The sequence below is a fragment of the Dromaius novaehollandiae genome, chromosome 4, assembly GCF_036370855.1.
Source record: "Dromaius novaehollandiae isolate bDroNov1 chromosome 4, bDroNov1.hap1, whole genome shotgun sequence".
In the NCBI taxonomy this organism is placed as follows: Eukaryota; Metazoa; Chordata; class Aves; order Casuariiformes; family Dromaiidae; genus Dromaius; species Dromaius novaehollandiae.
Window position 1 is genome coordinate 47,154,001 of NC_088101.1, and position 27,540 is coordinate 47,181,540.

Genomic DNA, 27,540 nt, shown 5'->3' on the forward strand with positions numbered 1-27,540 from the left:
ACTAAACGTATTCCTATAAATAAAGTAAGTAAAAGGTTCAAACTTCTTCAAAATTCTTTGAACAAATGACTTTGAAATACTAAGTATTTTCTTTTCCAAATGTTAGCATGACCAGAGTGGGTAAAAGTGGTTTAATTTTCTGGACTAACTCTCTCTCTTAGCTTACTGATATGGTATCTTTCTTTCTGTTGTTTTTCTTTGTTTCCCAGAACTTAAAAAGAAACAATCCAGGTTATGGATAAATGTAATTATAATTAGTTATAATTACATCTTGCTCATAGGAGTAATCCTGTCAGTCTCGAATATTAGTATATGTGTAATCGTACATGATAGCTGTTCACATCTTCACCAAATATTCCCCCAATCAATATTCTTAACTGCAAATTATATAGCAATTTAGAACAAGTCTGCAGTTTATAAATTCCAACTATTTGTCTTTCTGATCCTTGGAGTTATTGTTCCAAACGCATATAAACAAACAGCTGGTTTTAAGAATTGGTGGAGGGGAATGTTTGTTTTTGCCTGTTGTTCATTAAAAGCAAAACCAACTGTGATTAAGGTAGTTTAAGAGAAATTTTTGCATCGTAATTGCAGTGGACTGCATACAGGTCAAACAGGAATGTCCCTTAGTAAATATGCCTGTGCCTGTGTTTTAAATGTTCACATATGTAAAACAGAAAGAGACTAACAGGGTGCATTAGAGAGCATCTAGTTTAACTCTTTGAAACAACACCCTCACAAATACAATTACCCATCTTTATAGCACACTGAGAAAGGACAAAAAACAAAACACTTGGAGAGAAACACCGTAACAGCCAGGTATTACATGGATTTTTTTGAATGTGGAAGCAGTAGTAACTTTATTATTTTCTAAGGTTATATAAACTGGCAATATACCTTAATTGATTAGGTGCTTCCTGATTTGGAGAAAATAAATACTTTTTGCATGCGGCTGCTGAGTCTGATCATTCAGTCTTCCATATTCTCTTCCAAAGTCTGGCGATGTATTTTTAAAAAAGGTCTTTTGTATCAGCCAGGCAGTAGCTGGATTACATGCACTCCATTGAGACTAAGTTTTAGGCAGATTTTTGGGTTGACTTGCCAGTTGCATCTTTTTGAAAAGCTACAGGTAGCTGCAGTGTGAGATGCATTTACAACTTTCAGTAAGCTTAAATCTAAATGATCAGCAGCATGCCTGAGGCTGCGGTGAAAACTAGGGCAGATTCACTGCCTTAGAAGCCAATAAAGGCAAGTTTGCTACATGCTAAAGCTACGGGCAAGAGAGAACATGCATTCAGCACCTGTTATATTTCAAGCTCTGTTGAGCTTCTTCTGGGCAGCTCACCTGATAGCCCTGAAGGATAGTTTAAATTTGAGTGAAGTCCAAAGAAAAATCAAACAAATGTCTTCAGCCTCTAAGCATTACAAAGAAAGGAATTTTATATGTTGCATAAAGTAGTAACTAACCTACATTTGTGTATGTTGTACATAATTTTATAGACTAGTCTTTTGTTTAACTTCTTAAAGAAATGCCAGTAAGCCTGAGATCACAGCTTTTTTTGCAGTTCTTAAAGTAGGAAGCAGCACTTTGGATACGTTTTTGTGTGATGTGTTCTGTGGGTGTCCTTTACTTTCCCAGCTCCCAGAAGTCCCAGTCAATTCTGGATACCATTGCTAATAGCATATTAATTTATAATAGGTAAAGGATAAGGAAGGGTTATTATTATTTGCATTATTGTTGTAATTTCCACTTTAATTTCACTGTGCCTTTATTCATTGTGTATAAATTCTTATTACAGACTAGCATCCCCATTTAGAAAGAGCATCAAAGCATGTGTCTTAAAGTTCAAAATATATTGGCATACTTTAATACAGGTGACCCATTAGATGGCATCATCATGCTTTTCTTAAATTGGGACCGATTATCACAGCTTCACACCAGATTATCAGCAATGTTGTTCCTTGCTGCTTCAGGCTTTTTACCAAGAATTATCCATTAATTTAATTTTGGTACTATCAGCTCATGAAACTGTACTTTTACAGACATAAATTTCATGTTTTAAATGCTAACTGTGATGTTTTTATATTATTTGATTTCCTGCCTTTTTCTATATTCAACAGCATGCTCAAAACTTCATAAAAATGAATAAAAACATTTTTTCACTGTGCCTGAACAAACTAGAGTGACTGCTGAGGCACTTAGTGTGAGAAGATCTGCAAGGAAAAGGAAACTTCATTTTTCAATAATTAATTTTTCATAGAGATGACTTTTTCTGAAATGTGATTGGAGCTGAAGAAAGAAAAAGAGTTGCAAGGAACTAAAAATTTCTGCAAAGAAGCTTCCTAGATGCTATGGAGGAAAGAATATAAAAGCCTTCCACAATTTTGGAGTTTCTCTCCTGATCCTTATGCCAATTCAGGTTTAAGAAGATAAAGAGACTCCATGAATCTTGACATATTAAAAGAAGTATAATTATTTTTCTTTCTTAGCACAGAAAAAGCCATAGGTGTTTAGCAGAGGTATAAAGGCTTGAAGAAAAAGAAACATTCTGACAGTGAAACCATTCAGTAGATATATTCTCTAAGGGAAATTACAAATAGATTAACGATGTGAAGCAGACCCAGAGATTTAACTCCTCGAATAAGCAAAACGAGAGAAGAGGCTATTGCAATAACATTCAAAGTTTCACTGAGTGCAGGTATTAATGGATCATTTAGCCGGACACATGTAGTTACATGTCGTTGTGTTTCACCAAGATACCCCATACTGAATCTAATAATATTCTTGGATAAAACATATCTTCCAGAGAAGGATCTGGTGAGTCCACTCATCCTATTAATAGTATATTGCAACAGCTAATCATATTCATTGTTGAAAATGTATGCATTTTCTCATTTCAGTTTGTGATTTTTAACTTTTAGTGCCTGTTTCTTAATCCTTTCTTTTCTAGATGACATATGTGGTGGTTTCTCCCTGTGAAAGTACTTAGACACTACTTGAATGACCACTACTGGTGGTTGTGGTAGGGGAAAAATAGCAGCTTGGTCTCACCATCAGGAGTTATTTTGCCATATCCACCAGAAAATGGACCTAATTACCACCAACGTATTTGTTCTGGTAATGTTTAAATCTTCTAACTTTCTGTAAGCCCATATAGCCAAGCGTTTTGCCCAATGTCTTTAACTACTTCTATCCAATGTCTATATCCTGTAAGTTTTAAGTTTGTAGTGATTTATTACCTATTTCCTTCTTGCATTTTTTTTTATTATTAGGTACTAGTCTTTGCTCTGTCCTGAATCAGGATGCTCTTTCAGCTGTAGTTCTTGTCTTGATAATGGAATTGTTCTCTGATGATTCTTGTTCTTTAACAACCATATTATTTTTAAAGAACCTCCGATTTTTTTGGCATATTTCTCTTTAAACTTTTTGTTCTAATATCTTTTGCTTATGTTTGTCTTCAGTTTGGGGAAGTTCACTCTTTTGGAAATTTACATGCTAACACACTTAGTGGTTGGGACTGTCTTTTTTTTTTTTTTTTTTTTTCCCCCCCCCTTGGAGAAATAGATGGGTAACTGCATCATTGCTATTGGTTTCCAGGTTCTGAAAAAACGTTCAATTCCATTACTGATTAATCATTATTCAAAATAATGAGGTCTAAAATAAATTGGACCTGAAATTAAATTCAGTACTTTTTGAGCTAGGAACTTTTCTGCTTCATTTAGAATTGCTCCTATTTTACTATTTGGTATCCTGTATATACACTAATCAAACAGTTTTTCCCAAAATACAGTTTTTCTTTACACATGCTAGAAAGATGCTTAAAAGTTATCTTGTCCTGTTAATACTTTTTTAAAATAAGTCTTTTCAAACACTTTCATGAGCTTCCTTAATTACCACTGTTTCTTAGACATGGGCTTTTTTATTTATTATAGTGATCCGTATACATTAAGGTTCTGAGTTACCAGTACTTGATTTAGTTACAAATTTGTCTAGTATTGACTGACTCCCTACCATTTTTTTAACCTTTTCTATCTTTGTAAGCAGCTTATCGGTGACTTTTAACATTACAATAATCTGACTTGTTCTGCCAGGTTTCAGGCAATGCCTGTGCTCTTCTCATGAGTCATAACGATTCTTTTCCTTAACAAAATAACTGTCATGGGTTATATAAGCAGTACAGTGGAACTGTTCTACATTCCTTGTCAACTCGGTTGAACTTGTTTGCAATATGCCGAGTAGGAGTTTGTGTGACAGTTGTCATCTCAGCACCCTGTCTCCCTGTTGCTAATGTAACAACCTTCTTGATGTCCAGCTAGTCTCTGAGATCATTAGCTCATTATCATCATCATTGGAGAAGCAGCCTGTCTCCTTGTTTAGCCTCCTCTGTTATGGGAATGTTGTGCACTGTTTTGCAAAAACAAATCTTTCACTTTGCACCAGCTGTTCAAATAGCTGTAAGTCTGCAGCACTCTCACAATAACAGAGTGCTGCAAGAGTAACTCCAGAACATTGTTCCAGTATCCTGAAATCTTCTATTATTGAAGTAGGTCTCTGTGACCTCTGTGACTGATGGCAATGTGTGTAATTAAAGGCAGCTTATAATTTTATAATTCTATCCAATTTACAGTTGCCTCTTTACTTTTTTCCAGGCGGTTGGCACGATATCTTGTGCTTAGTACTGAGAGCCTTCACTCTCACCTTAGTTGTAGTATACTTCCAGCTCTTTTTCTCCAGTCTACGAATAATTGTGTAAGTAGATACATCTCTTAACTGAAGAGCTTACAAATTAGAAGGTATATTTTAGTTCAAACACTACTTCTCCAGATTGACTCTTGCTTCAGAGCTTACTTAACCTCTAACACTAAGACAAATGGAAATTCACTACTTGCTCTAAATGTACATTTCAGTAGCTGGTTCTCCTTCATGCTTAAGTGAATGGAGGTGCATTTAGTATTAGAGGCCAACAGCTATGTATGAAAATTTACTTTGTTAGTATTATATATCCACCTCTGAACAGGGAGTAGCCCTTCAAAAGTGAGTACAGCATGTGCATGCCATTTGTGGATACAATCTAAAATTTGTTAAACCCTCTAATTGCTAATGTAGTGAATGACTCTCATACATACAAATGAACATTTAGCACATTTTTGTAGCTCATTTGCCTTTATAAGTATCTTTTCAGGGCACAGCTCAGAAAATTATACTTCCAGAAATTTGCAGAAGTGACATCCTGCTGCTGCTTTTAAATGAGAAAGAAATTTGTTCCTAGTTTGTTGGTTATTAGTGAAGACACTTTGGAACCTGGGAGGATGCTGTTAATTCTTTACATCAGCCATGCAAAACTCAAGCAACATTCAAAGAATCTTCTCCATTTGTAATTAGGAATTGAAACCTGGACTCCTCACCTCAAAGAGTGCCCTTCGCTTCCTTTAGGAAAAAAAAAATAACAGCAACAAAAAAGAAAAAAGAAACTGCACCATAATTAGGTATAAGCTAGTTCTTTTGATAGTATGATTTTTTAGAAGATTTTCAAAATGAAGGTTGACAAACCCATAAAATTGCACAGCCAGAAGCTGAACATGCAACAACAAAAGCCCTCTCCCTGGAGCACATATCTGTTAATTGATTTAGGCGACTGTCATCCTAAACCTGTATTGAATGGGTTGGAGTAGGCTGTCTGTGACACTCATGCAGTGGTTCGCATAGAGTGGTAACTGAACTCTGCTTCCTTGAATTCATAAGCAAGGTGGTGAAATGGTAGGGTTTACTCTTGGGTAGCTCCACCATGACAAGAAGAGATGCATTAGGAAGAACTCTTTCTCCTTCTGAGAATAACCTAGCCTGACAGGCCATGAAGAGTGGCATTGAGCTTCACACAGAACCTCAGTTTTATACTTTTTTTTTTCTTAATGGAAGAGCAATACATAGCTACTACACGATACCCTAGAATTCTTCTTATTCTGCATCATTATTTTTAGTCATGTTATTTTCATGTGTGTCTGAGCATTAACATTTATAGTCCTTACACTGAATATAATTTTAAAGAGGAGAATAGCTCTAGATTATGGAAATGAATGTAAGGCTTCACTAAAAACTGATGTATGTAGTGCTTTGTATATTAAAATATATCTGTGAATAGGGACTAGTGTTTCTTGCCTTATGAAGCTAATTTTTAGTGATCCTTTGAAAAAGGATTGATTTATACACTTAATCTAAATCATTATGTATCACTTCAGTATATAAAAAAAATTCATATGCCATTACTTTTTCCCTAAGACTTCCGTTAAGATGCTTTATATTGAATCATATTTTTCATTGCCATGTAAAAGTATTTTTCTAAAATCAAAGATGCTGGCTGTCCCCAGCGTACTTGATTGCAGTCTAAAATCCTTATGGAATGGCTTTGTTTGTATGATTTCCTTTCTGAAAAAGGAATTTTTCTCTTGCGGTATACCTGTGATACAATCTACATTCAGCAGCAATGAGACTTAATGACTGGCATTCTACATAAACAGCTAGCTATTTCAGTTAATGAAATAGATTTTTGAAACACTTTTTCAATTGCAGCTAGGTCTAAGAAATTACTGTTACTGTTACGTAGGGTATGCCAGAACAGACTGTTCTTGTAGGAAGCTGGATCCTCTTAGTTACATAAAAGTTTCTGATCATCTCACAGCAGCAAATGTAAAGCTCATGCTTTTGGCTCCACCGTGGAGCTACCAAGTGTAACTGCAAGTGCACAGTTGCCACTTATCATGTAACGTGAATCCTATTTAGAACTTAAACCTCTTCATACTACAATTTGTAGTATAAGTATGGACACTCATAAGATATTTTCAAAATGATGTTTTGTCAAGAGACAGATAGGAATGGTAGAAAGATTGCTAAGCTATCGAAAGTAATAATTGTAATATGAAAGTTAATGCACTTTGAAGAATTTATTTAGAAATAAAGGCAGGATGAAAAATTTTCTTTTAAATTCTCAGTTAAGGAGCTGTTTTGTTAACAAATTCTTACTTTTTAACTTTCTGAAGTTCTTGAACTTCTTCATTTTTTTTTTCTGTTTGTGAACTTTGGATAGTCATAAAAATGTGCTTTCTTATTGGAACTATCTTGATAAATATTTCAAAACTGCAGAGCTTTGGTCTGCTTTGGTCAAGCTTTTGGATGTCGTTCCCATCTTGAAAAATATTATGTAGCATACGTTTAATCCCCTGCTGTTTCCGCATTAACCTCTCTTTTAAATTCTCTTGCTTCTTTCCACAATGGGGATAACTTCTTTCTTTCCTCACACACCTGTAAGAAAAAATCTTTTTAAAAAATAAGCTCAGTGCAGTTTGAAATAACAAAATAATCACACATACTGGCATGTCTACATAATACTCATCACCTAGCTTTCCATCAAATAAGGACATAGCACAGTTCACATTGTTAGATTTATTGTGTTTTAGACATAAGCAGTTGAAATGACAGTTTATCTAGTTTTAGGGCATGCTTTGTGTGTGTTGGGAAAATTCATCCATCCTTCTATCTGATAGAGATCTCTGCACTTGGAATAGTCAGGGAGAACATCTAACCAAGCCTGCCCAGGGTCACCACATTTTGATAAATATTCTTACATTCCAAAATACTGGCAACTTTTTTCTGAGTCACTTTACGAATTTTCAGTTTTCAGAATTTAAAACATTCTGCGATTACAGCTCCCATATTAATAAATAAAATAGATGTGTGCAGAGTCTAATTTCACCCTACTTGAGGCACCCTCTTTATATAGTAGGATCTCTGATGCATAGTTTTCTGAAACTTACTGGCACGTAAGATTCTGCTAAACTTGTTTGGAGGCTGTGCAAAATACCTGGCATTCCAGCCAAAAAGACAGCATCTGAGACCTTGTTAGGTCAGGAACTTTTGGGGGCAGATTTACCCCCAAAGTAGAATTTTCATATCTTTGAATTTATCATGATATATACTGAGGAGCTGTGACATTTTTCAGCCTACCATCAATGTCCTTGCACAATCACACTGACCAAAAGTGGTCAGGCATGTAAATAATATTGGAAATTATCTTCTGGGGTTACACAGCTTGCTCCCTACAAAAACAAGCAAACAAAGAAAATCTGTAGGTGTTTTGTCTCTTCCTTCCTTGGACCTTTGCTCTGAGTCAGCTAAAGAAGAAATAATAGTCTTGTGTGACTCGATACATAGTGTGTGACCCAATACATAGAAGCAGCCATGTTTTTTCCCTTAAAAGGAACCCTGAGCCAATTCCAGCTTGGTTTCAATAAAGTTTCAATCAGGCAGAAACACTATTTCTCTTTCTGTATTTTGCCTGCTTCATCTTCTGTTCTTTTCCTGTAGGAGCTGACTTGTCAAACAGGCAAAGCCATCAGCAGTTTGAATTGTAAGTATTTTCAAAAGGATACAGTTTTGAATTAGTGATTCTTGACAGCACTAGACAGTTGGAAAACTATGTAAGACAATGCTTCTGACCCTTGAGTAGGGGGGAATGTGCAATTTAGAGAGTTTCAGACGTCTTCCTAGCACTCGTTAAGTAAGGAGGGAGGAGCAGCATTATTCAAAGGGATTAATCAGAAGCATTAATCAAATCAATCAAGCCACTCAGGCTTGAAAGGACCCCTGAATCTCTCAAGTCAAGGCCTCTGCTACTGCAGATAACAATGCATTTTCGTAATCGTAAACTTATCAAGATACTTTTAAAACTAATTAAGTAGCTTTCTCCCAATACTTCAGGTGATTTTAGTCTACTATTTCAAATTTCACTCCTAATTTTCAAGATCAACTTTTTTGCTATGCATTTTTCTGCATGATCTTGTCCTGAACTGTACTAAACTCAGTTTCACTTCTATTGTTCTAGCCCTCAAGGTCATCTAGCTCTTCCTATATAACATTCTAATCTTCTTATTTATTGCTGATGACTCTCAAAATGTCATTACCCGCACTTACTTTTGCCAGGATCACTAATATAATATTCAATAACATTTTTCCCAAGACCAGTCCCTGACCAGTTCAGCCTCTACAAGAGATCAGTCTTTATACAGTAAAGATAGACTTACAAGATTTTTTTAGAACATATATCTAGATAATAACCTAGAATAGTGCATATCCCCTAAAACATAAAGTATACTTCTCAGTCAATTTGGTTGAATACAGTCAGAAGTTCAAGAATGTATCTGGAGGAAAATGAGTAAAAACAAAATACCAAATAACTCATACAGATAATGAAAAGTGCTTCTAAATACAGGTCCACATGCAAATCTCATCTCTTTTCTTTCGTAATAATATTTATTATGGGATATGGGTTGACTTTTTTTCTCTTTGCACAGGACCTCAAGAGACGAGAAGAAATTTTGCAAACCGAAATTTGAATTAGCTTGTACTAGGCATAACACTTTGAGTGACATGACGCTGGTGAAAGACTAACGTAGGTCTGTGTTATTAATCACTGAGACTCAGTAAGCCTGGATGAGGCCCTTTCTTTTCTTGAGAATTTATTCCCATTCTCTTTTCTACTGACAAAATAAACTCTTTACCAAATAGGGTGCTGCAGTCTTTCTGGAAAGCAGGTAGTGTAGATGAGCCTCTATAACTATACCTATGCAATTATGTTTGCTAAACCTTCCATGAAAAGCACTTTTTCTATAAGCTGCTTGTGGGCATGTCCTACAAAACATACTTCCCTGCTACAATTTATAGGATAGTTTTCCAGAAAGTGTTCAAGCAAATATGCTTAAGAAGCTTTGCAAGTGCAGATACATAAACATGGTCAATAATTTTGTGCTAAAAGCTGTTGGAACCTCAACTAAACAAGGGCTAATGTGAAATACAAAAGAGTCTTTCTTGTAGAAGAATCAGTTGGTAACAATATTATGTTATCTTTTTGGGTAACAAAATAGATTTGTGTTCATAGAGAAGACAAGACCTTAGTTACAGTGACCTAAGTCAGCAATTACATTATAACTGATGCACGCAGGCTGGTTGACTCGTGCACAATGGCAGCTCCATCTTCACTCAAAACCAGACATAAGCAGTGCTCAGAAAACTGCTTAAACACTGTGGGTTTTTTTCCCTTTTTCGTCAATAAAATTTGCACCTTTTTTGTGAGATATAAGAGTATGTGTCATTGTTATTCATGGAAACTGTCAGGCTTTTTAGCTCCTTTAAGAAACATGAAGGGTGAATGACAGATGGGTACTGTTATCTTGGCAAGGAAGTTCTCTGCTAGCAGAAAGTCATGGTTTGAGACCTGAAAGAAAGGTGATATTTTAGCTTGTTCTTATACCTAACAGGTATCTAAAAAAATGCATTTCATTGCAGAGTAGCCCAAGATGCCATGATATTTTAACTCCTTCATATCTTGTATCTGCAGTCTTGCCCTTAGATGCCAAACAGTCTTGAAAAGCTTAAAATATATAAATTAGGCTTGATGCCACCAATTCGAACTACTCTGGTGACTTACCAAAGGCTTGGAATCTTTTAACTCAGGTGAGATAACCTGATAATATGAGTTTTAAGATTTTATAAGAAACTTCTAAATCCCTGCCCATTGCTGAGGTGTTCAAATTGTAGTGAGTCTTCATCTTGAGAAGAGCTTTGTATGATATGCTGTCACATGCCTGTTGTATGCTCTTTGGTCAGGGACCTGTACCAGTTTTGTACAGTATTTAGTTATTGCCAGAGTATATATACATTATTGAGGGTGCTAAAGGTAATAGGGTTACCCTTTTTCCAACAGATTTTTGAAGAGTAGATGAAATAAGTGATGTTGCAGTGAAACATTCCCTAGTCTTCTGAAAGGCTGTAATCTTTCTACGAGTGTCATTGAGAGCAGGATTAGGTTCTGAGTTTTTTAGGAACCATATTTAGCACTAATATTATGTATGTAAATCATGATGTCAGTGCAAGTTCATTTAAAACCCAGGAAGGACATAACTCTGTTCAACAATGTACGTGTGTGTGGGCACCCAGATGAGCAGGGAAAGGAAGTGGAGGCTGCCATTTCTGATGGTCTAAAGGGAAGAATGAAAATTGATTTCAGGTTAAACAAAAGCCCTCATTTAAATTGAAATGGAGCACTTGTTTGAATTTTGTTTAAAATGTTAGGGCTTTTATTTCAAATTCTAAAACGTTTCCTTCTTTTCTCTTTCATGTTCAATCTTTTTTTTTTTTAATTTTTAAGCAATTCATTTTTCTCCATATCAATGCAACGTCTGGTTTGTTTGGTTGACCAGACAACATAATTCCTTGCTGTAGTAAATATAAATTTGCAGGTGCTTGTATCTGGAAACAGTTCTAGAGAACTTGGGATTTACTACTTGACAGACCAGTTCATTTTTTAGTCACTTCCTAAAGAGCTCTTAACATTAGCTCTTCTCAGATTTACCATTTACTTCAGTGCTGAAAGATTTTGGAAAACATATTTGGCTCTATTCTTAGTTATTTTTATCCTTGAATATGGAATGTTCCTTCTGATGTTGCACTAATTGATTAAAATTATCTCCTTGAAGTGTGGAGGGTCCTCTATATCCTAGTTAAAAAAATGTTTCCTCTGAATAATGAGGGGAAAAATGTCTAAACTATGTTTCCTAAGATTAAACATTACCACAGTACAACAAATTTGCTGCAGAATGCTAACTATTTTTTTAAAAAGTTTGTCAAACCACACAGAAGAGTTTTCTTCTAATGCCTGTAGCCTGATTCACCTCTCATTTATACCGGTTTGCTATAGCTAAAATGAAGTTGTTCTTGTTCTCACTTTAAGGAAAATCTTCAAGCCGGATACATGTGTTCAAGAGCTCTAACTCTGCAATGAAAGGAGAGGACGGAGTGCTTATTGATTCACATTACAGAAGCGCAGGATGTTACTGGCTTTCCCCATGTACCTTTCAGTGTCGTCTAAGGACAATCAGCTCTCAAGTTAAGTTACAGCAGCTCCAGGGCCTGATGCTGTTTCTAACCATTTGGAGGCAAAACAAGGTATACAATATGTAGTAATCTGAGTATTTCAAATAGTTGGATTTGTGGATATTTTAATAACAGAAATTGCCAGCTCTCATGAAGATTCATGAAAGGAATGAGCATGTGTTCATGAAAATGCTGACATGTTTGTTGAAATTGTTCCTGCGTTTCTTGTTAGTTACTATCTTGTCTCTTTTTGGGGTATGAGGAGAAAAACATCTTAAGCTGTGTTACATTTAGTGTCATTCAGATTGATATGACATTTTTTACGATCTAATAGCCATTAATCTCCTAGTTTCTCACCTTAGTCTATATATATAAGTAATTGAAATCAGTGGTTTTAATTCAAAAACTTCAATAAGCTTTTAATCAAGCTCTTTGGTTACTTCCTTCATAATGGTCAGTGATGTGTGCATTTCTTATGTTTGATCCTTTCATGTCTTCTGGCTTCTACTATTGTTGAAGCTTCTGTGAGCCTGAATGAAGTCTGAGACTGAAAAGACAATTTGTGGTGTCTGAATTGTAATAGTCAAAAAATCTTCCAGTTCTCTTCATAGTTGTTTTGAAATGTGGAAAATAACTCCCATGAAAGATACTACACATCTGGTTAGTAAGATCAATCCGACAGTAACTGCTGGTTATGGAGACACTAGCAAGCATTTCTATGAGTAGCATTCTAGTCCTCTCTGTTTTATCTTCAGTTGGCTTATGTCTGGTCTTTCGCATTTGTGTGTAAAATGTCAAGCGTGTTACCATAAAAAGTAGAAAAAACTCTCACAAATACCTCTTAGAAAAATACTTTCTATGATAAACTAGTTATTTTGATCCTGATTTCTTACAGCATTTGTTTCCTAACTTAAATATAGTGGAATCAGCATTGCAAATTAGATTCACACAGTTCATCAAAAACCACTGGATTTGGTGAGTATAATGTTAAATCAAATGACATTTTCTCCTTAATGATGGAGCAATACATAATCATTAAAATCCAGATTATGTAATTGCTGGCTTGCAGCCAGAACGTAGAAACCCATCACCTTGCCATCTATGGCGTCTGTGATGCTTTTCTGCTGTTCATAATGCAATTCAGTGTATTGCTATCTTCTGGTAATGTGGTATAAATGCACTTCTCACTTGCTTTGTGGTTTTGTATATGTGTATACTAGAAAGTTGCATTGATGGAACAGGAGCCATCAGCATTATAATCTTCATTTCTCTTTGACAGCTTTTTCATCTGCTAATTTGAGAAAGTATTATATAGCATTTGTTGTCCTAGGTATACTTCACAGAAATGAATAATCAAACTGTCCATTAGTTAGGGAAATACTGCATGTTATTAGCATTGTACTGTTAGTAGTGAACCGACATTTCAGTCTGGTCCCTTGTTCAAGCTGATTTCTTGATCTCTGACACAACTGGGAGGGGGAAAAGTGCAGACCACTAAAGAACATTTCATAAACTCAACACCCACAAAACGCAACTAGGGTATATCAGTGTTATTACCATGCTTTAAGACTTACAGCAAGCTGGGCAGGGAGGACAGCGGAAGCAAATGGTGTAGCTGACTGACCACAGTAGGAAATTTCAGAGGGGCACAGTGATCCCAGAATGGTACCTGCTCTTTGGAAACGCGCACAGTGCTCACAGCAAATTAAAGTGGAAAACCTTTGGCCTGGATTGTCTTGGCTGATTTAATTTATATACCTTTTACAACTTATATGATAATAGGTTACTTATATAATTTTTATAATATAATAAAGGTTAATTTTATACCCTTTCACTGGGTTAGAGGGCTGCCAGGAATTCTATAAAGCTTCATTCTACCATTCAGACAGACTTTTATGATGGAAAAGAGAACCCCAATCATGATATTTCTGCTTGTGCCAGTCGCAGCTAGCATACGTTGCTATTACCATTAGCTTGTAAGACTCCTGAAAACAGGGCATGGACAGTGCATGACAGAATCAAAGAACTGGCCTTGTCCTTACAAAACTGAGGTGGTTTAGAAACTTACTTAAAAAAAAACTCATTCAGTTGCCCAATTTTATAACAAATCAAACTCTATATTGCTTTTATAGCTTTAAAGTGTTGGGGAATGGAAAAAACATATTTTGGGTGGCCCCTTTCCCGCAGCTTTAATTGACTGAGCTTCTGAAGTCCATTCTGTACCAAGAGATAGCATAGTGTTTTTCTGTCCACATGACTTGGAGCCAGTCCGCCTCAGAGTAAACGGGCCATGTCCTCACTGAACTGCGTGCGGACCTGTGTCTCCTGTGATCTAAAACAAAGTTACAAGGGTTTATACTTTTTCTGTTCAAAGTGAAATAAGGTGAGGGCTCTCTGCGAGCCACCAGAGTGATATTTTCATACCAGGAAACTGTGAGGGTGTGTAATGTATCCTAGGGAATGGCAGGAAGGCATGGGGAGGCATTTTGGGCATTGGGAGAGAACTGAAAGATGACAGAGAAGCTAAGACATGGTGCAATCTCATCCATTCTGTCTTTTAATATGCTTAACTGAAACAAGTGGTTCTCAGTGCCAGACCTGGGCCTTATTTTGCAAAGAAATGTTTGGAGCACCTCAAAACAGCCCTGGGAGCAGATGAACAACTAAGGAATGTGGAGTGCCCTCTTGCCCATTCCCATCTCCTAAGTTTATTGGCAATGTCACGAGGAAGGGGACATCTGCTACCTTTTGAAATATTCTGCGCATTTAAAAAATTTGGTGAGACTTTCAATCTTGTTAGGGAAGCTTTGCAGAATGTATTGCTTTATTTCCAGTAATATAATGCTATTTTGGATCCAACCTGGATCAGGTTGTGTGATGAGAGTGCAAAGGCCCTGCATATTATCAGACAAAGGAAACTCTCTTGGATGTGGAAAGAATAATGCTGATCTGAGGCCTTACTAGATTTTTGGAAAGTGTATAGCAAGCTTTCTGAAATCAGCCAGAGAGAAAACCTAAAAGAGGGCTTAATCTTCAAAAAAGCTGAATGCTTTTCCTAGCTAACAGAGAGCTAAGTTTGTTCTGTTCTTGTAAAGCTAATATATTGCTTTTGTTTGTTGAAAAACATGATCTAAAAGAAGCTAACTTTTTTTTCATCCAAATTCCTGCAATGCCATGTTCCTGCACCATATTTAGGTCCAAATTACTGTGGATTTTTGTGAAAGGAGAAATGAGAAACCATTTTTCCTGACATCAGTATTTTATGATTACTGAATTGAGCCATTTAGACGTATTTGACATTGTACAGATATTCTCTCTCAAAATAAACTTTTCTGATTACCCCTACATTTTAGTGATTTCTTTTGTGCAGTAGTGAATCTGCAGCTTGTGAGGTAACTGGCAAGAAGTCTGATCTATCAGCATTTTTGTTTGCTTTCTTGAGTTTGTAGTGGCACAGCAACAATGAAACAGCAGTCATCCATCATCCAGCTAGTCAAACAGAATAAAGATTTGAAAGTGGAAATAATTCATGGTTTTAGCATTACTCTTTTAAGTTCTGTAGGAGCACTGGAGTTCTACTGGAGCACTAGTTTGTCTTTGGGATTTACACCAAACTTTAGCATTCTGGAACAGGAGTGACATTGTTTTCTAAATGCCAAAGGTTTTTGGAGGGACTCCCACCCCCCCAAAAATCTTTGATATCATTTAGTTGTTTTCACTGCTATTAAACTTCTTATTTAAGGTGGTGGACCTTTAACTGTACCATGACTGGAAAATCTCTTCAAGCTGAAAAAAAGAGCTCTTCAGATTTACAACAACTAAGATTTTAATAAGTATTTGGAGTGTACTTCCCAAGAAAATGTTATTGGCTCCATGCAATATTGCCAAACCCAATAACTGAAAAAATAGAAGTCAGTATTCAAAAATCTTGCTAAAAGATACTTCTCTTGAGGTTTTTTTTCCTCTGAGAATTGTATTTCTGTATTTTCTATGTGAGTGGGAGGGCTCTTAGCTTTCCTTTTCAGCTGAAATTTTCATTTAACTCTGAGAGCAAGAGTTTGGTTCTAAGAAAAACCCAATGAGTAAGATTCACAAAAACATTTCCACAGTTAGCAACAGTGCAAATGTGTGGTGATGATTTTGAAACTTTGTGACAAAACTGGAGACAGAGGTGACCAAAATGACTTAGGAGGTCAAAAAAGCTGCTATATGTATTGATATTTATAGCCAGAGTCTATATATAAATGAACATTTCAGTTTTTGAGGTAAATATGTTGAAACTTTTCTCTGAAGGATACACTGAAAATACATTCTCTGTGGGAGCTTGGAGGATCTTGGATTTTGAACTTTTTAAAAAGAGTTCTTTACTACCATGTTGAAATCCCATTTTTAGCAATATGATAGCAATATCATACATTGGAATGTTCAGTAATAGAATATTTCACAATGTCCCTTTTTTATTACTAGTATGCCACCAGTGTCATGTCTTTCCCTTGAGGTGTTGGTCTGTTTTAAGATAAGTGATAGAGGGTGTGAGGCAGTGTGAAGGATACAAGGGAGTCTAAGGATGAAAAGCAACCATGATAAAAACATGTCCTTTCCCTAAGTATCAGAAACACTGGCTGTTTGCAACTCTGTTTCAGATTTGGGTTATACTAGTAGAGCAACCACCTCCCTGCATCCCACCGGCTCTTTGGAAGTGTTTTTCGAAAGTGTACTACATTTTGTCTGTAGGAACATAGGAACAGACCTAGTCATTTCACATCCTAACTTACTTGGTGCTAAATACTGTAATCAAAGAAAACTCCCATTCCATTACCTTTATTCACTCTTTTATCTATCAATATTACAGACTGTTAATCATCATTTCACTAGATTCATTCTTTGTTTAGAGCACATCAACCTCTGCTGCTTTGTGAGAGCAAACATGAACTTGAGCACTTTGTCTTTCATATGACTGCAAAATTTGGCTCCTGCAATAGCTTACGGACTGGAGAGTGGCTTTTTGTATAAAGAGTATTGATTAGCCATGAGCGGGGGTGTCTTTTGAGTAATTCTATATGTAAAGCTTGGATCTTTAAAAATTTCCCATGCAGACTGTCTGAGCTCAGCTTCTATGTTTCAAATGCGTGGTTGAACAGCTTCTTGTACTGGTCTCGCTAGGTAGCTCTCATCCCTGTTAGGATGTTTTACACTCAGGTCTGATTTTTTTGTCCTAAGTTGCCTCAGGAGTCTTTGTGGAATTTGTGACTTAGATGGAGGGGAGATGAAAATATGTCCCCAATACATTTAATTAGGGCATGGTTTCATGATCCACCTCTTTCATTCTTTTCCATGTGTGGCTTGAGATTTCAAATAGCAAATACTTCAAGGGTTGAAATTATTCCCACTCAAGAAACTGGATATTCTGCAGCTTTCCTACTGGTTCCTCTAGGGCAAAGAACATTATTGCCCCCTGCCTTGATATTTGGTTCCAGCTTTTAACTCACACAGCAACGGGGCTTTTTTTTTTCCTTTAAGCAAGCTTAGCTTCTTAAAATTCAGCAATTCTTATTAGGACTGGGTGGCTTGCGATTGTATGAAAAATGTACTGACTGAAAAATGTGACTTTACTCTTTACAAACCAGTCCTGAATTTGCCAGTTGTGGACTATGGCCCTTTCGACAAAATCACGCTCAGGATTCAGGCAGCTAAACTGAATTTCATCTCCTGAGAATGAATGCAATCTTCTACCTCCAGAGAGGGACTTTACCAGCACACTGTGGAATTCCAGAATGCAACGTCTCCTAAATCTTTCCTGCTTGCAGTGCTACTCTTTCCATACAATTATTTTATGAGCTCATAACAGTCATTTCTATACGTAGTCTGGTTCAAGCTATTGCAAATCTGTCACTGAGTGGAAGAACTTCCAGGTTGAATCCCGTCAGACAAAAAGGCAACTGAATCAAGACCTTTACATACGGGGTAGGTTTCCTTACCTTGGATGATTAGCTAAAAAAAGTAAGTGGAATTACTGGCAAAAAGATCAGTGCTCTTTGGGTTAGCAAATACTTCTAATCCTTTGGTGGATTCACCTCATGAATACAAAACCATAACTTTTAATTGCAATTGAACTGGATACCTTGTTGGTTAGCTGCTGCAGTCAAAAAGTATCACTGCTTGCACAGGCCTTTTGTTAATGTTCCACCGCATCCCTGTAGCCTGGTAAGGCTGAAAAGAAAATAATCAAATATCTCCTTTGTCACTAAGACAGCAGAGCAAAGCCTTGCACGTGATATTCTTCTAAGCATGATTAGGTTATGTAGGTCTTAAAACTATTGGGGGGTGAGTGCAAAATTGCCTGGAAGCCTACACAGAGAATAAAGTCTCAATGGCTCACTGTCAAATGTGGGAGGATACATTTTGCAGAGCTCTCAAGGATCTGTCCTGAATCTGATCTGCCAAAGTTCTTGCTAGCAATCTGGATTACGGAATAGAAAGTATGCTTAGTCAATTTGAATATGGCAGTGGAAAGTAGGTTTAAATTCAAAGTGATTTTGACAAACTGGAGAAATATTCTGGAAAAAAATACGACATTCAATAGGGACAAAGTGCAACAGAGAGAAATAGTCAGCTATAGGAATATAGATAGGAACAATGAATGAGGTGGTACTTTGTTCAAAGAAAACAAAACCCAAACCTAGAGCTTCAAGTGTATCACAAACTAGTCTTTATTTAATAACATAATGCTGTTACAACTGAACGATACGTTACAGATGGAAGCATGAAAAAGGGGATGCGTTATGAAACATAGACAATTATCCTTTTCTTACAAACAGTTATCTAGGTTCCAGGTGGCGTACTGTGTCCAGCTTTGGAGACTGCACATGGAGAAAGACATGAAGCAGCTGGAGACAGTCCTGCTGAAAGCAGTAAGAACCATCAGCTGCTGAGCTGTCCAGCAGTTGTTATGGAACAGTACATGAAAGCAGGCTTTAGGTATGTAGAGACTGAAGGGAATACTCGCTTTTCTGTGTCTTTGGTGGATAATGTAATTGCCTGAAATCACAGCAAAGAAGCTTCAGGTTAAACATTACCAAAAAGTTTCTAGCTGCAAGTCAGAACAGATTGCTTGAGGAGGCTGTAGAGCTGCTGTTGCTGGAGGACTTCCGAGCAGGTCAAACGCTTGTCAGGAATGACATAGGTACTGCTGACATAGGTACCGCTGATGGTGCCTGGGGGCAGGGCCACCGAGGAGCCGGCCTTTGGGGCCCCTTGCAGTCCTACCTTTCCCGGAGGAGCGTTATGTTGTTGCCTCCCACCCCACCTGCAGCGCGAAGAACTCTTCTGTTCCTCCCACAAGCTTTCCTTTATCTCCATCTACTTTCCTAAAAATAACCCTAAACTGCCTATTTTACGAGCTTGTGCATGTGTAGGAAACGCCTTCTGCACAAGACAGTTCTATAGATGGATGAGACCAATATCACCCATGAGAAGGAAAACACCACTTTCTCACCGTTTGTAGAGATGCACTTCAATTACAGGAAGAGGGTTCTCACTGCAGGATTTAGACCTAGACATTCAGGAATATTTTAGCCGTTAATAGAAATAAGGACTGTAACAGAGTTGTTGGCTTTTCACATACACAACAGAAGGAAAAAAAGAAAGGAAGTATACCTTTATTTTGCAATATGTATTCTAGACACATTCATGCTGGAAGCGTGATGTGCATTTTCCCACTGCTTTCTGTGATGAAGTTGAAAGGGCACTAGGTCCTGGTAAACGTAACCTAAGTATCCTCTCTGTATGCTTGGAGGAGTTTGAGAAGAAAAGGTAGGCGCACAACGGCTCAGGGAGCCCAGCGAGCAGCTCCGCTCCGACCAGACCCAAACCGCGTCTGACCCAACAGGCAGGACAGGGCAGAAAACCGGAGGGTAAAGCGACACCGCAAGTGCCATCTCCGTCCCTTGGCGCCTCTCCCGAAGCAGAGGGAGGGCTGACGGCTTGCGCGGGGGCTGCTCGCCGGCACCGCCCGGGCGCGGGGCTCCGGCCGCCGCGGGGCGGGCCCGGGGGCGCGGAAGCGGCCGCGCGCGGGTCTCGGGGCGGAGCGGGCACCGCCGGCCCCGGCCCCGGCCCCGGCCCCCCCCCACCCCGCCGCCGCCGCCGCCGCCGCCGCCGCCGCCGCCGCCGCACGGAGCCGCGGGCGCGGAGCCGGCCATGAGCGAGCGCCGGGCGCGGAGCGGGCGCGGCCGCGCACGTGCGGGGGGCGGGGGCGCCGCCTCCCCCCCGCGCGCTCCTGCCCGCGGCGGGCAGCGCGGCCGCGCGGCGCTTCGCTTCTCCTTTTCGCCGCCCTGTAGCAAACTGCGCGCGATGAGCTCACTATGCCGCGCCCCCGCCCCCGCCCGGGCAGCATGGTGACATGAGGCGGGCGCGGGCGGGCTCCGCGCAGCGCTAGCGCTCGGCGGCCGCTCGGCGGGGAGTCCGCGCCGCCCCCGGCGCCGCGGGGCGGGAGCTCTGTGGGGCCGGTCGTGTTTACCGGGTGCTTTTTAACATTTTTTATTTTTTAAATCTTTTTGCCTGCTTTTTTTTTGCCCCCGCCCTGTGCGCAGGTGGGTCGATGAGCGGCGGCGCCGCGCAGCGCCGGGCCGGGCCCGGGGGAGCGGCCGCCAGCTCCGGCCCCGCCGCCGCCCCCGCCGCCTCCGCCGCCGCCGCGGGGGGCGGCCCCGCCCGGGCGCGGGGCGGGCGGCCGTGAGGCGGGCGAAGTTTGTGCGCGGCGCCGGGCCCCGGCGGGGCGCAGCGGGAGGCGAGGAGGCGGCCGCGGCCGCGGCCCCGGCGCGCCGGGGAGCTGCCCGCCGCCGCCGCCAGGGCAGCCCGGCGTTGGCCATGAAGAGGAAACAGAAGCGGTTCCTGCAAATGACGCTGCTGTTCACCGCGGCGCTGATTTTCCTGCCCGACGTCGGCCTCTGGTCCCTGTACAAGGATAAGCACCTGGAGAAGTCCGCGGAGCCCGGCGAGCAGCAGGTACGCGCCGGCGGCCCGTCCGCGCCCGGGGGAGCGCGCTGGGGCGGCCGCGGTGGCCCCGGGGGCGTCGGGGCGGCCGGCGGCAGCGGCCGACCCTGAATCGGGGAGGTGCGGGGCGCTGCGCGCTCCGGCGGCCGCCCGGGGGGTGCTGGGCTCCCGCGTCCGCGGTTCCCCCGGGGGAAGTGGAGTTGCTGCTGCAACTTTTATCTGTCTGCTGTGCAGTCTGCAGCCCTTCAGAAATGATGTGTGACTGTGTATCCGCTAAAACTGCTCGTAATCCATCTAGTTAACTGCCTTCATTTTTCCCCCTCTGCCTGTCTGTTGAAAACTCAAAAGAAGCGACTGACAGTCTCTTTTTCCTTCTGAATGTTGCTGACGTGACCTGATACAGCTACGCCGTGTGTAGCCGCTTGTCAGACTGGTGTCACAACGAACTTTCAAATATTTCCAGTTTACAGTCTCTTCAATCACCATTATTAATAACAGCAGTTGTCATAAGCTGCTTTTTCTTAAGTTATTCTTCATCTCACTCGTTTTACATATGGCTCATAAATCACAGTAAGAACTTCATTAAATGAAGTTTAGTTTTAGGAAGCTATTATAATGCGGTGCTTTAAAACCCTGCCTATAATTTTCCAAAAGCTTCTATTTTTGTTCAGCAGTGTTATACTCCTACACTGTAATTGTCATTACAGTTTAAATATAGCATAAATATTTTATAGATTATTAGTAAGAAATTATGGGATTTTTTTTAGCTTGTTGGCCAATTGCACAGAGTTTGAGACAGCATCATGTGTCACTTTAGTGTATTAATAGCCTTAACTTCAAGGGTCATCACCTATGTATGTAATGCGCCTTCCATATACTGGAAGAATTCAAGTCACCCACTTCAGTTAAACACTGGCATATTTGATTCTCTAATTTTAAGAACTAGCTTCTGCAATGGAAAAGCTATATTAATATTGTAAGTTTAGTTTATGAAATATGCTGAATGGAAGATACCTTGTTACTCTAGGAGGAAGTTAAGGGCAGCATTTTAATTTGAAGCTTACTTTATCTTTGCAAGGGTTTTAAAATGCAGTAGGTGTAAGGTGTTCGATTTTATTTGGAAGTAATCTCTGTCTAAAGAAAATTAAATGTGATCATAAATGTCTGTCATTAGTTTACAAGCTGCATATGTTAGTCTTTGAGCTTCTAATTTACTTCATGATTTAGGAAAGCTGAGGTGTTCGGGACAAATAGTGATTTCCATGTTTGTTACATGAGAACAGTTTCTAGCTTTTTAGGAGACATGTGGTGTGAGGTAAGATAGAACTTCAAGACTGCACCTGAAGCAGAGCATGACTGGTTAGCAATCAGAGGGAAGAAAAGTAAAACAAACGTGCTGGAGAAAACCATGGAAGAAAAGACTCTCAGCCTCAGAGATCAGCAGCTGAACATACATGAAGGGCTGGTAAGCCCTGCTAGTGAGACATCAGCAAATTTTAAATTCCAAAGTTTTCTGACAGGGGCTTTTTGCTACTTTCTTTTCTTTTCTTTTCTTTTCTTTTTTTTTTTTGTCTTTTTTCCCCCACCTCCTGAATGCAAATTGGAAAGAAATGCAACTGTTTAACAAAGAAACAATAAACTAGGCATGAAACTTTGAACCTTATAGCCGACTCTAATGTAATTCCAATATCGCTGTCAGACTTGAAGTCCTGATGGAAATGTCATACTCAATGAGGATAACCAGTTGAAGTAGGAGTGAGTAATGTATTTACAATACCTGTGTCTTCTGATGTATATGTTATAGCCCAAAGTGCATACAAGGAACAAGAGTTGAAATGCATGTTTCCAGTCCCATAGTTCAACCAGTTTAAATTTTAAAAAAAGCAATTGTAAGAAGAAGGTCCATGTACTCCCCTGAGATTACACTAGAAATGAGGTAATACCAGAGAGAGAAGTTTACGTTAGAAATAATAAAATGTTTTTTTTCCCTATTAAGTTAGCAGGAGACGAATGACTTCATGTAGCATTGAAATTCTTGCTTTGCCTTTGAGATGTTAAATTACCCAATAATTAGTGTGACTTAACACAGATTTAAAGGTCAAGCCTACTCAAGAATATATGACCAAAGTTTGTTGGCATGTACTTTGTGGTAGGGTACGTAGGTGTGTATGTAGGGCTAGAACATGACAGTGATGTACAGTCAAGGTTGTTAGGATATGCCATGGTCATGGAAGAAGGGCAGAGATGACTTGGATGTGATAGCCATAGGCTGAATCGCTTTTGCTCACATGGGTAAAATGTGTTCCTTGGCATTCTGACATTGGCGCTAATACTGAGTAACATGCCATCTCCTTTTAATAGCACTTAGGCTAGTGCTGTTAATTGTCAGCTGCTTTTTGAGGAGGCAGCCTGGTGAAATTCTGATATTTTTCACTAGTAGAAAATTAAACTTCCAAATGCATTGCTAAAGCAGACATCCCCAAACTTGCTGAACGAGTGTTTGCCAGCTGCTCTGGCCACCTGAGTGGCCGGCAATGGCACGGGAGGGAGGGAGGGAGTGACAGCAAGCTGACCGAGGCTTTGACATCCTGACAGCAATAAGCAGAGAAGCGATTCGAAAGCAGTCCGCATGGCCAAAGTGGTCCCTTTGTGTCCATGTGTAAAACGGTGTCCCCTGGGTATCGTGTGACTCCAGGAGCCCGGAAGAAGGTGGTTGTGCTCTTTAACATTACCTACAGATTCTAATATAGCAAAATAAGTTGATGTTTTTTCTTTGAAATAGTGCTGCAATAAGTTACATAAGAGTATTTTTTGTCATCGTGCAAGTTCTGCCTACTGGTTTCTGAGCACAGAAGCTCTTCCTTAGGTTAAAAGATATAAAATGGTTTTGGCAACACTGATTTCAGACAACATTAATGATTTTGGTCACTGTACATTAAATCTCTATGCATTATTAACCTCTGTTTTACACAAACTTACTTTTCTTAGCTACCATATTTTTCTAAGGTGGTTACTTACCTCATAATAGCTTGATGTTTATATTTTGCAGATTGTTACTTACTTTTGGTTTATGGCAGGATTTAAAAGGTGAAGTTACAGAGACTCAGATTCTGAGTTACATGTAGCAACACACTTTAAAATACATTTTGACAGTAAAGCAGTAGGTGTGAAATGCTGTGAGTCTGCGTGTGTGGGAAAAGCCAATTTCTGTTTTAATTCTCTCTAAATCAGTCGTCTTTGATATAGTATTGAAGTGAGATAAATTGAATAGGATTGTTTTTCTTTGTATTTTTTTTGTCATCGGTAATACATATTGTTACTGAAATAGTCATGTTTATGACTTTAAGCATCATGTCTGATCTCTTCTTCTGACACTATCCCAAGGCAGGAAGTTTGGGTATTAAGTTACACTGATACAGCTTTTAATTTCTATTTTGTTCGCTGTAGGAACAAGCAACAATGCACTGTGACCAGTAGGATGTAGTCCTAGCCTGAAGCTGCTTACTCTGATGCTATCGAGTGCTATCTAAAGATAGCACTACTTTATTTGGCTATAATAAGGCTTGTCTATTGTCCTTGTCTTTTTATACAGTTTTAATATATGAAAAATGATTCCATGTAACAGAATCAAATTTCCTGCTACAGCTTTCCTATTCAGTGTGAACAGGGAAAAAAAATGGGCGAAAAGTATTGAGAGATGTTTCTTCCTGTTTTTGTGGGATGCCAGTGTCATCGGCTGAAAGAGGAGGGCAGTCCAGTGAAACAACCCCTGATACATTTCTGTTTCATTAGATACTTTTTTCATTCAGTTGTCCTCTCCCTGCTTTTTGGTGTCAAATCTCCTCACTTAATATTAGATTGGAACAGCAATGTCTCTTAGTTGCAGATGCTCTTTATCTTTTCTGTAATATTTATGCGTAAGTGCATTACTGAAATGGTTTACGATGTGTAAATTAAGGAAAGAAGGTAGATGTCTTAGTTCCTTTTACTTACACTTTGATGCAAGCAAAAGGAACATCTTTCTTGGAGGGAATAATCCAAAATAATCCACGCTGCTTTAATCTGGTAATGCGGGTACTCCTCGGGGAGCAGCTCTGAGCTGCAGTTCCCTCTCTCAGTGGTGTTTGCACTTCTTATTCCAGCATGTACGTGGTGCCTGGAGCAAGGACCCAAATGCAGGCATGCTGCCTGGGGAAAGCTTTCTTCAGTGGGATAAAGAGTTGGTCATATTTGCTTTCCCTCATCCTGTGATTCCTGTATTTCTGCCTAGTTACCCTGTTCAGATCAGATCTTTCTCTTGGGGTATGAGAGATGCGGATGTAACTGAACTCCTCAGTATATAGAAGTAGTAGAACTTGCTGCTTGCAGATCCTGGGCATGTTTTGTAATCGACAAACTGGCAGGAAATACATCTTCCAAGTCTGGTGGTTGTAAAACCGCTAACTTTGGCTTTTGAGCCTTGGAAGCAGTTTCAGGCTGAAATCTCCCTTGCATAGGGTCATTAGTTTCTCAAGGCCATGGAAGGGGTAAAATTTCAAACTTGCAACATTTCCTATTGTTTATCAAACAGGTTCTGATAGCAAAAATTGTTGCAGGATGGTTAACTCTATTTACTGATGGAAGTTAAGTGCATAGCTTGGATTTGTGATTTCTATTTCTGAAGCTGCATGTTTAAAAGCTCCATTTTAAGAATGAGTCTTTTTTTTTTTTTTTTTTTTTTTTTTTTCTTCAATTAGCTGTGTTTCCCTAGCTGTACCAGTTGATTTCAACAGCTGTGGAAAGTTGTACTGAATATGGTTTGGTTGGGACACAAATAGATGCCTGATTCCTATGATAACTGCCTGATCGCTGTCAGCTACTTATGTACTTACGTACACTTTCTCAGTTACTTATGTATTTATTTTCACAATAAACTTGTGAGATAGGAACGTTCTGCTTCCCTTTGTTAACAGAGGAGCAAGTAAATAAAGTAGAGTGATAAATAGCCCCAAGCCTACGAAGGTAGCTGCCTGACTTCTGCTGACTTTAATTTTTCCTATTTTGGGAGAGCACGTGGCTGACCATAAAAAAAAAAAACCCACTGATGAAGTGAAACCTGTAGGCTCAGGTTTCTCGCCATGTGCTGTTGGGAGCAAGTTGTTGTTTCTTTCCCGAGAGTAGTAGCTAGGACCCAGTGTGTGTTCAGTCCTGTTTCATTTTACAGCTCCCTTAATTGCCGTGCCAGCGTGTCTGAGTGCATGCAGCTCGGGGGGGCCCTGCATACGGCATCGCAACACGGAGCTTCGCGTCTCAGCACGCAGCGCGTTGGCAGTCGGCATTTGCCACGTTAAACGGCAAACAGTCATATAGTTAACACTTATGTAATTCATTTCTTTATCTGAATTGTGCATGTATAATTTTATTCCCCTGTATATATTGAAGACTACTGAGGAAAATATCATTTGAAGTCTGAAACCTTTGTCACTTTTAAGATACAATATTATTTTGGGCCATTAACAGTCTGTTTCTGTTGTGTTCAGTATACCAGAGGGAGCCCTCCTGTGGTTAATTTAATACCTATCAATTTTCAGGAATTTTACTAAACAGAGTATATCTTGCAGGATAAAATGGACTATTTTCTATATTTAGTTTTCTTTCCATTTAACTCTGGGTTTGTGATGCATTTCTGCAAATATTATTGTTTGTAGTTGCTTTTTGTTTTTTAAGCCCAGTCATTTCAGATTAATCCAAATCAAAGCATAAGATCCAAAGCATCTCCAAGCACCCAGACCTACAGCAAAAACGCTGACATCAGTGGGACTATGTGGCCTTACCTAAACAGTGGGATGCAGGAATAATCTCTGATTACACCCAAGCTGTGTTTCATCCCCTCACTGGGACATGATGTAAGCATATTTCCCCCACGCTCTCTTATTTCCTAGAGCTCCTCATCTCCCCATGCTGGGAATGAAGCTCTTGCGTTTGGGTCAGTGGAACCTCAGCATGCCCTAGGTGCCTTCCTGCTGGGAGCTGGGCTGCGCTTTGCCACTCTGTGTGCCATTCAGTGGAGATGCAGCCTATGTGTTAAGGTGGGTGTCTGTTCACGTAAAGAAAAAAGAGCAGTTCAGCTAACACTTTTTAAAAACACTTTTTTTTTTTTTTGAAGGCTCAAACAGGTAACTTATGGCCTTCATCTAGCAAAACACTGATGCACGCATTTATAGCAATTGACTTCAGCAAAATTGAGTGTATACTAACTGTTTTGGTGGATGAGGGCCAGGAGCAGATGTGTTTGGTTGCTTTAAATAAGGCAGACTTCCCTGAAAATAAATAACTTCAGAGGTTGACAATTCAGAGATTCCCAGAATCCCCAGCTGAAAACCCTACATCTATCATAAATGTTCCTCACAATCAAGAGATCAAGTTAGGCTGAGTGAAAGAAATAGCAATTCCAGCTTTTTAATGTTTCTTTAAAACATGGAAAGGCCACCTACTAGGAGTTGTCAATCTGCTGTGCCAAATGCTCTCTGAGAATTTCACTGAAAACTGGCTTGTAAAGTCAAAGCCTATTGCGATTCATTACTTTCAAACAAATTATTTTGCTTCTAGAGTTGCCACATTTGGAGGTGTTTTAGTGGGTGAGGGGCTGG

The 27,540-nt window shown here is 39.4% G+C and overlaps 1 protein-coding gene and 2 long non-coding RNA genes across 9 annotated transcripts in view; 2 read left to right on the forward strand and 1 right to left on the reverse strand.

Annotated features, from left to right (window-relative positions):
• The first annotated feature begins 2,142 nt into the window (after window positions 1-2,142).
• LOC112997068 (uncharacterized) lies at window positions 2,143-15,262 on the forward strand. 2 transcript variants are annotated; one of them, XR_003262600.2, is made up of 6 exons: window positions 2,143-2,818; window positions 2,952-3,118; window positions 8,360-8,402; window positions 9,346-9,447; window positions 11,781-11,995; window positions 12,819-15,262. It is a non-coding gene; the product is annotated as an uncharacterized LOC112997068 (long non-coding RNA). The 2 variants fall into 2 exon arrangements; XR_003262599.2 differs by having other exon boundaries at window positions 11,781-15,262.
• Window positions 15,263-18,711: 3,449 nt separating this feature from the next.
• Window positions 18,712-19,901, reverse strand: LOC112997089 (uncharacterized). Its single transcript, XR_003262618.2, has 3 exons — window positions 19,580-19,901; window positions 19,419-19,475; window positions 18,712-18,961 (listed from the first exon to the last, which is right to left on the reverse strand). It is a non-coding gene; the product is annotated as an uncharacterized LOC112997089 (long non-coding RNA).
• Window positions 19,902-20,247: 346 nt separating this feature from the next.
• Window positions 20,248-27,540, forward strand: part of GALNTL6 (polypeptide N-acetylgalactosaminyltransferase like 6) — a 512,820-nt gene continuing 505,527 nt past the window's right edge. For 3 of the 6 annotated variants that reach the window (XM_064510967.1, XM_064510971.1, XM_064510972.1), the window contains exon 1: window positions 20,250-20,923. In XM_064510967.1, coding sequence (XP_064367037.1) covers window positions 20,786-20,923 — 138 coding nt within the window. In that variant the 5' untranslated portion in view covers window positions 20,250-20,785. Of the gene's footprint in view, window positions 20,924-27,540 lie in introns of all 6 variants that reach the window. The other 3 variants (XM_064510969.1, XM_064510966.1, XM_064510968.1) reach the window with 3 other exon arrangements.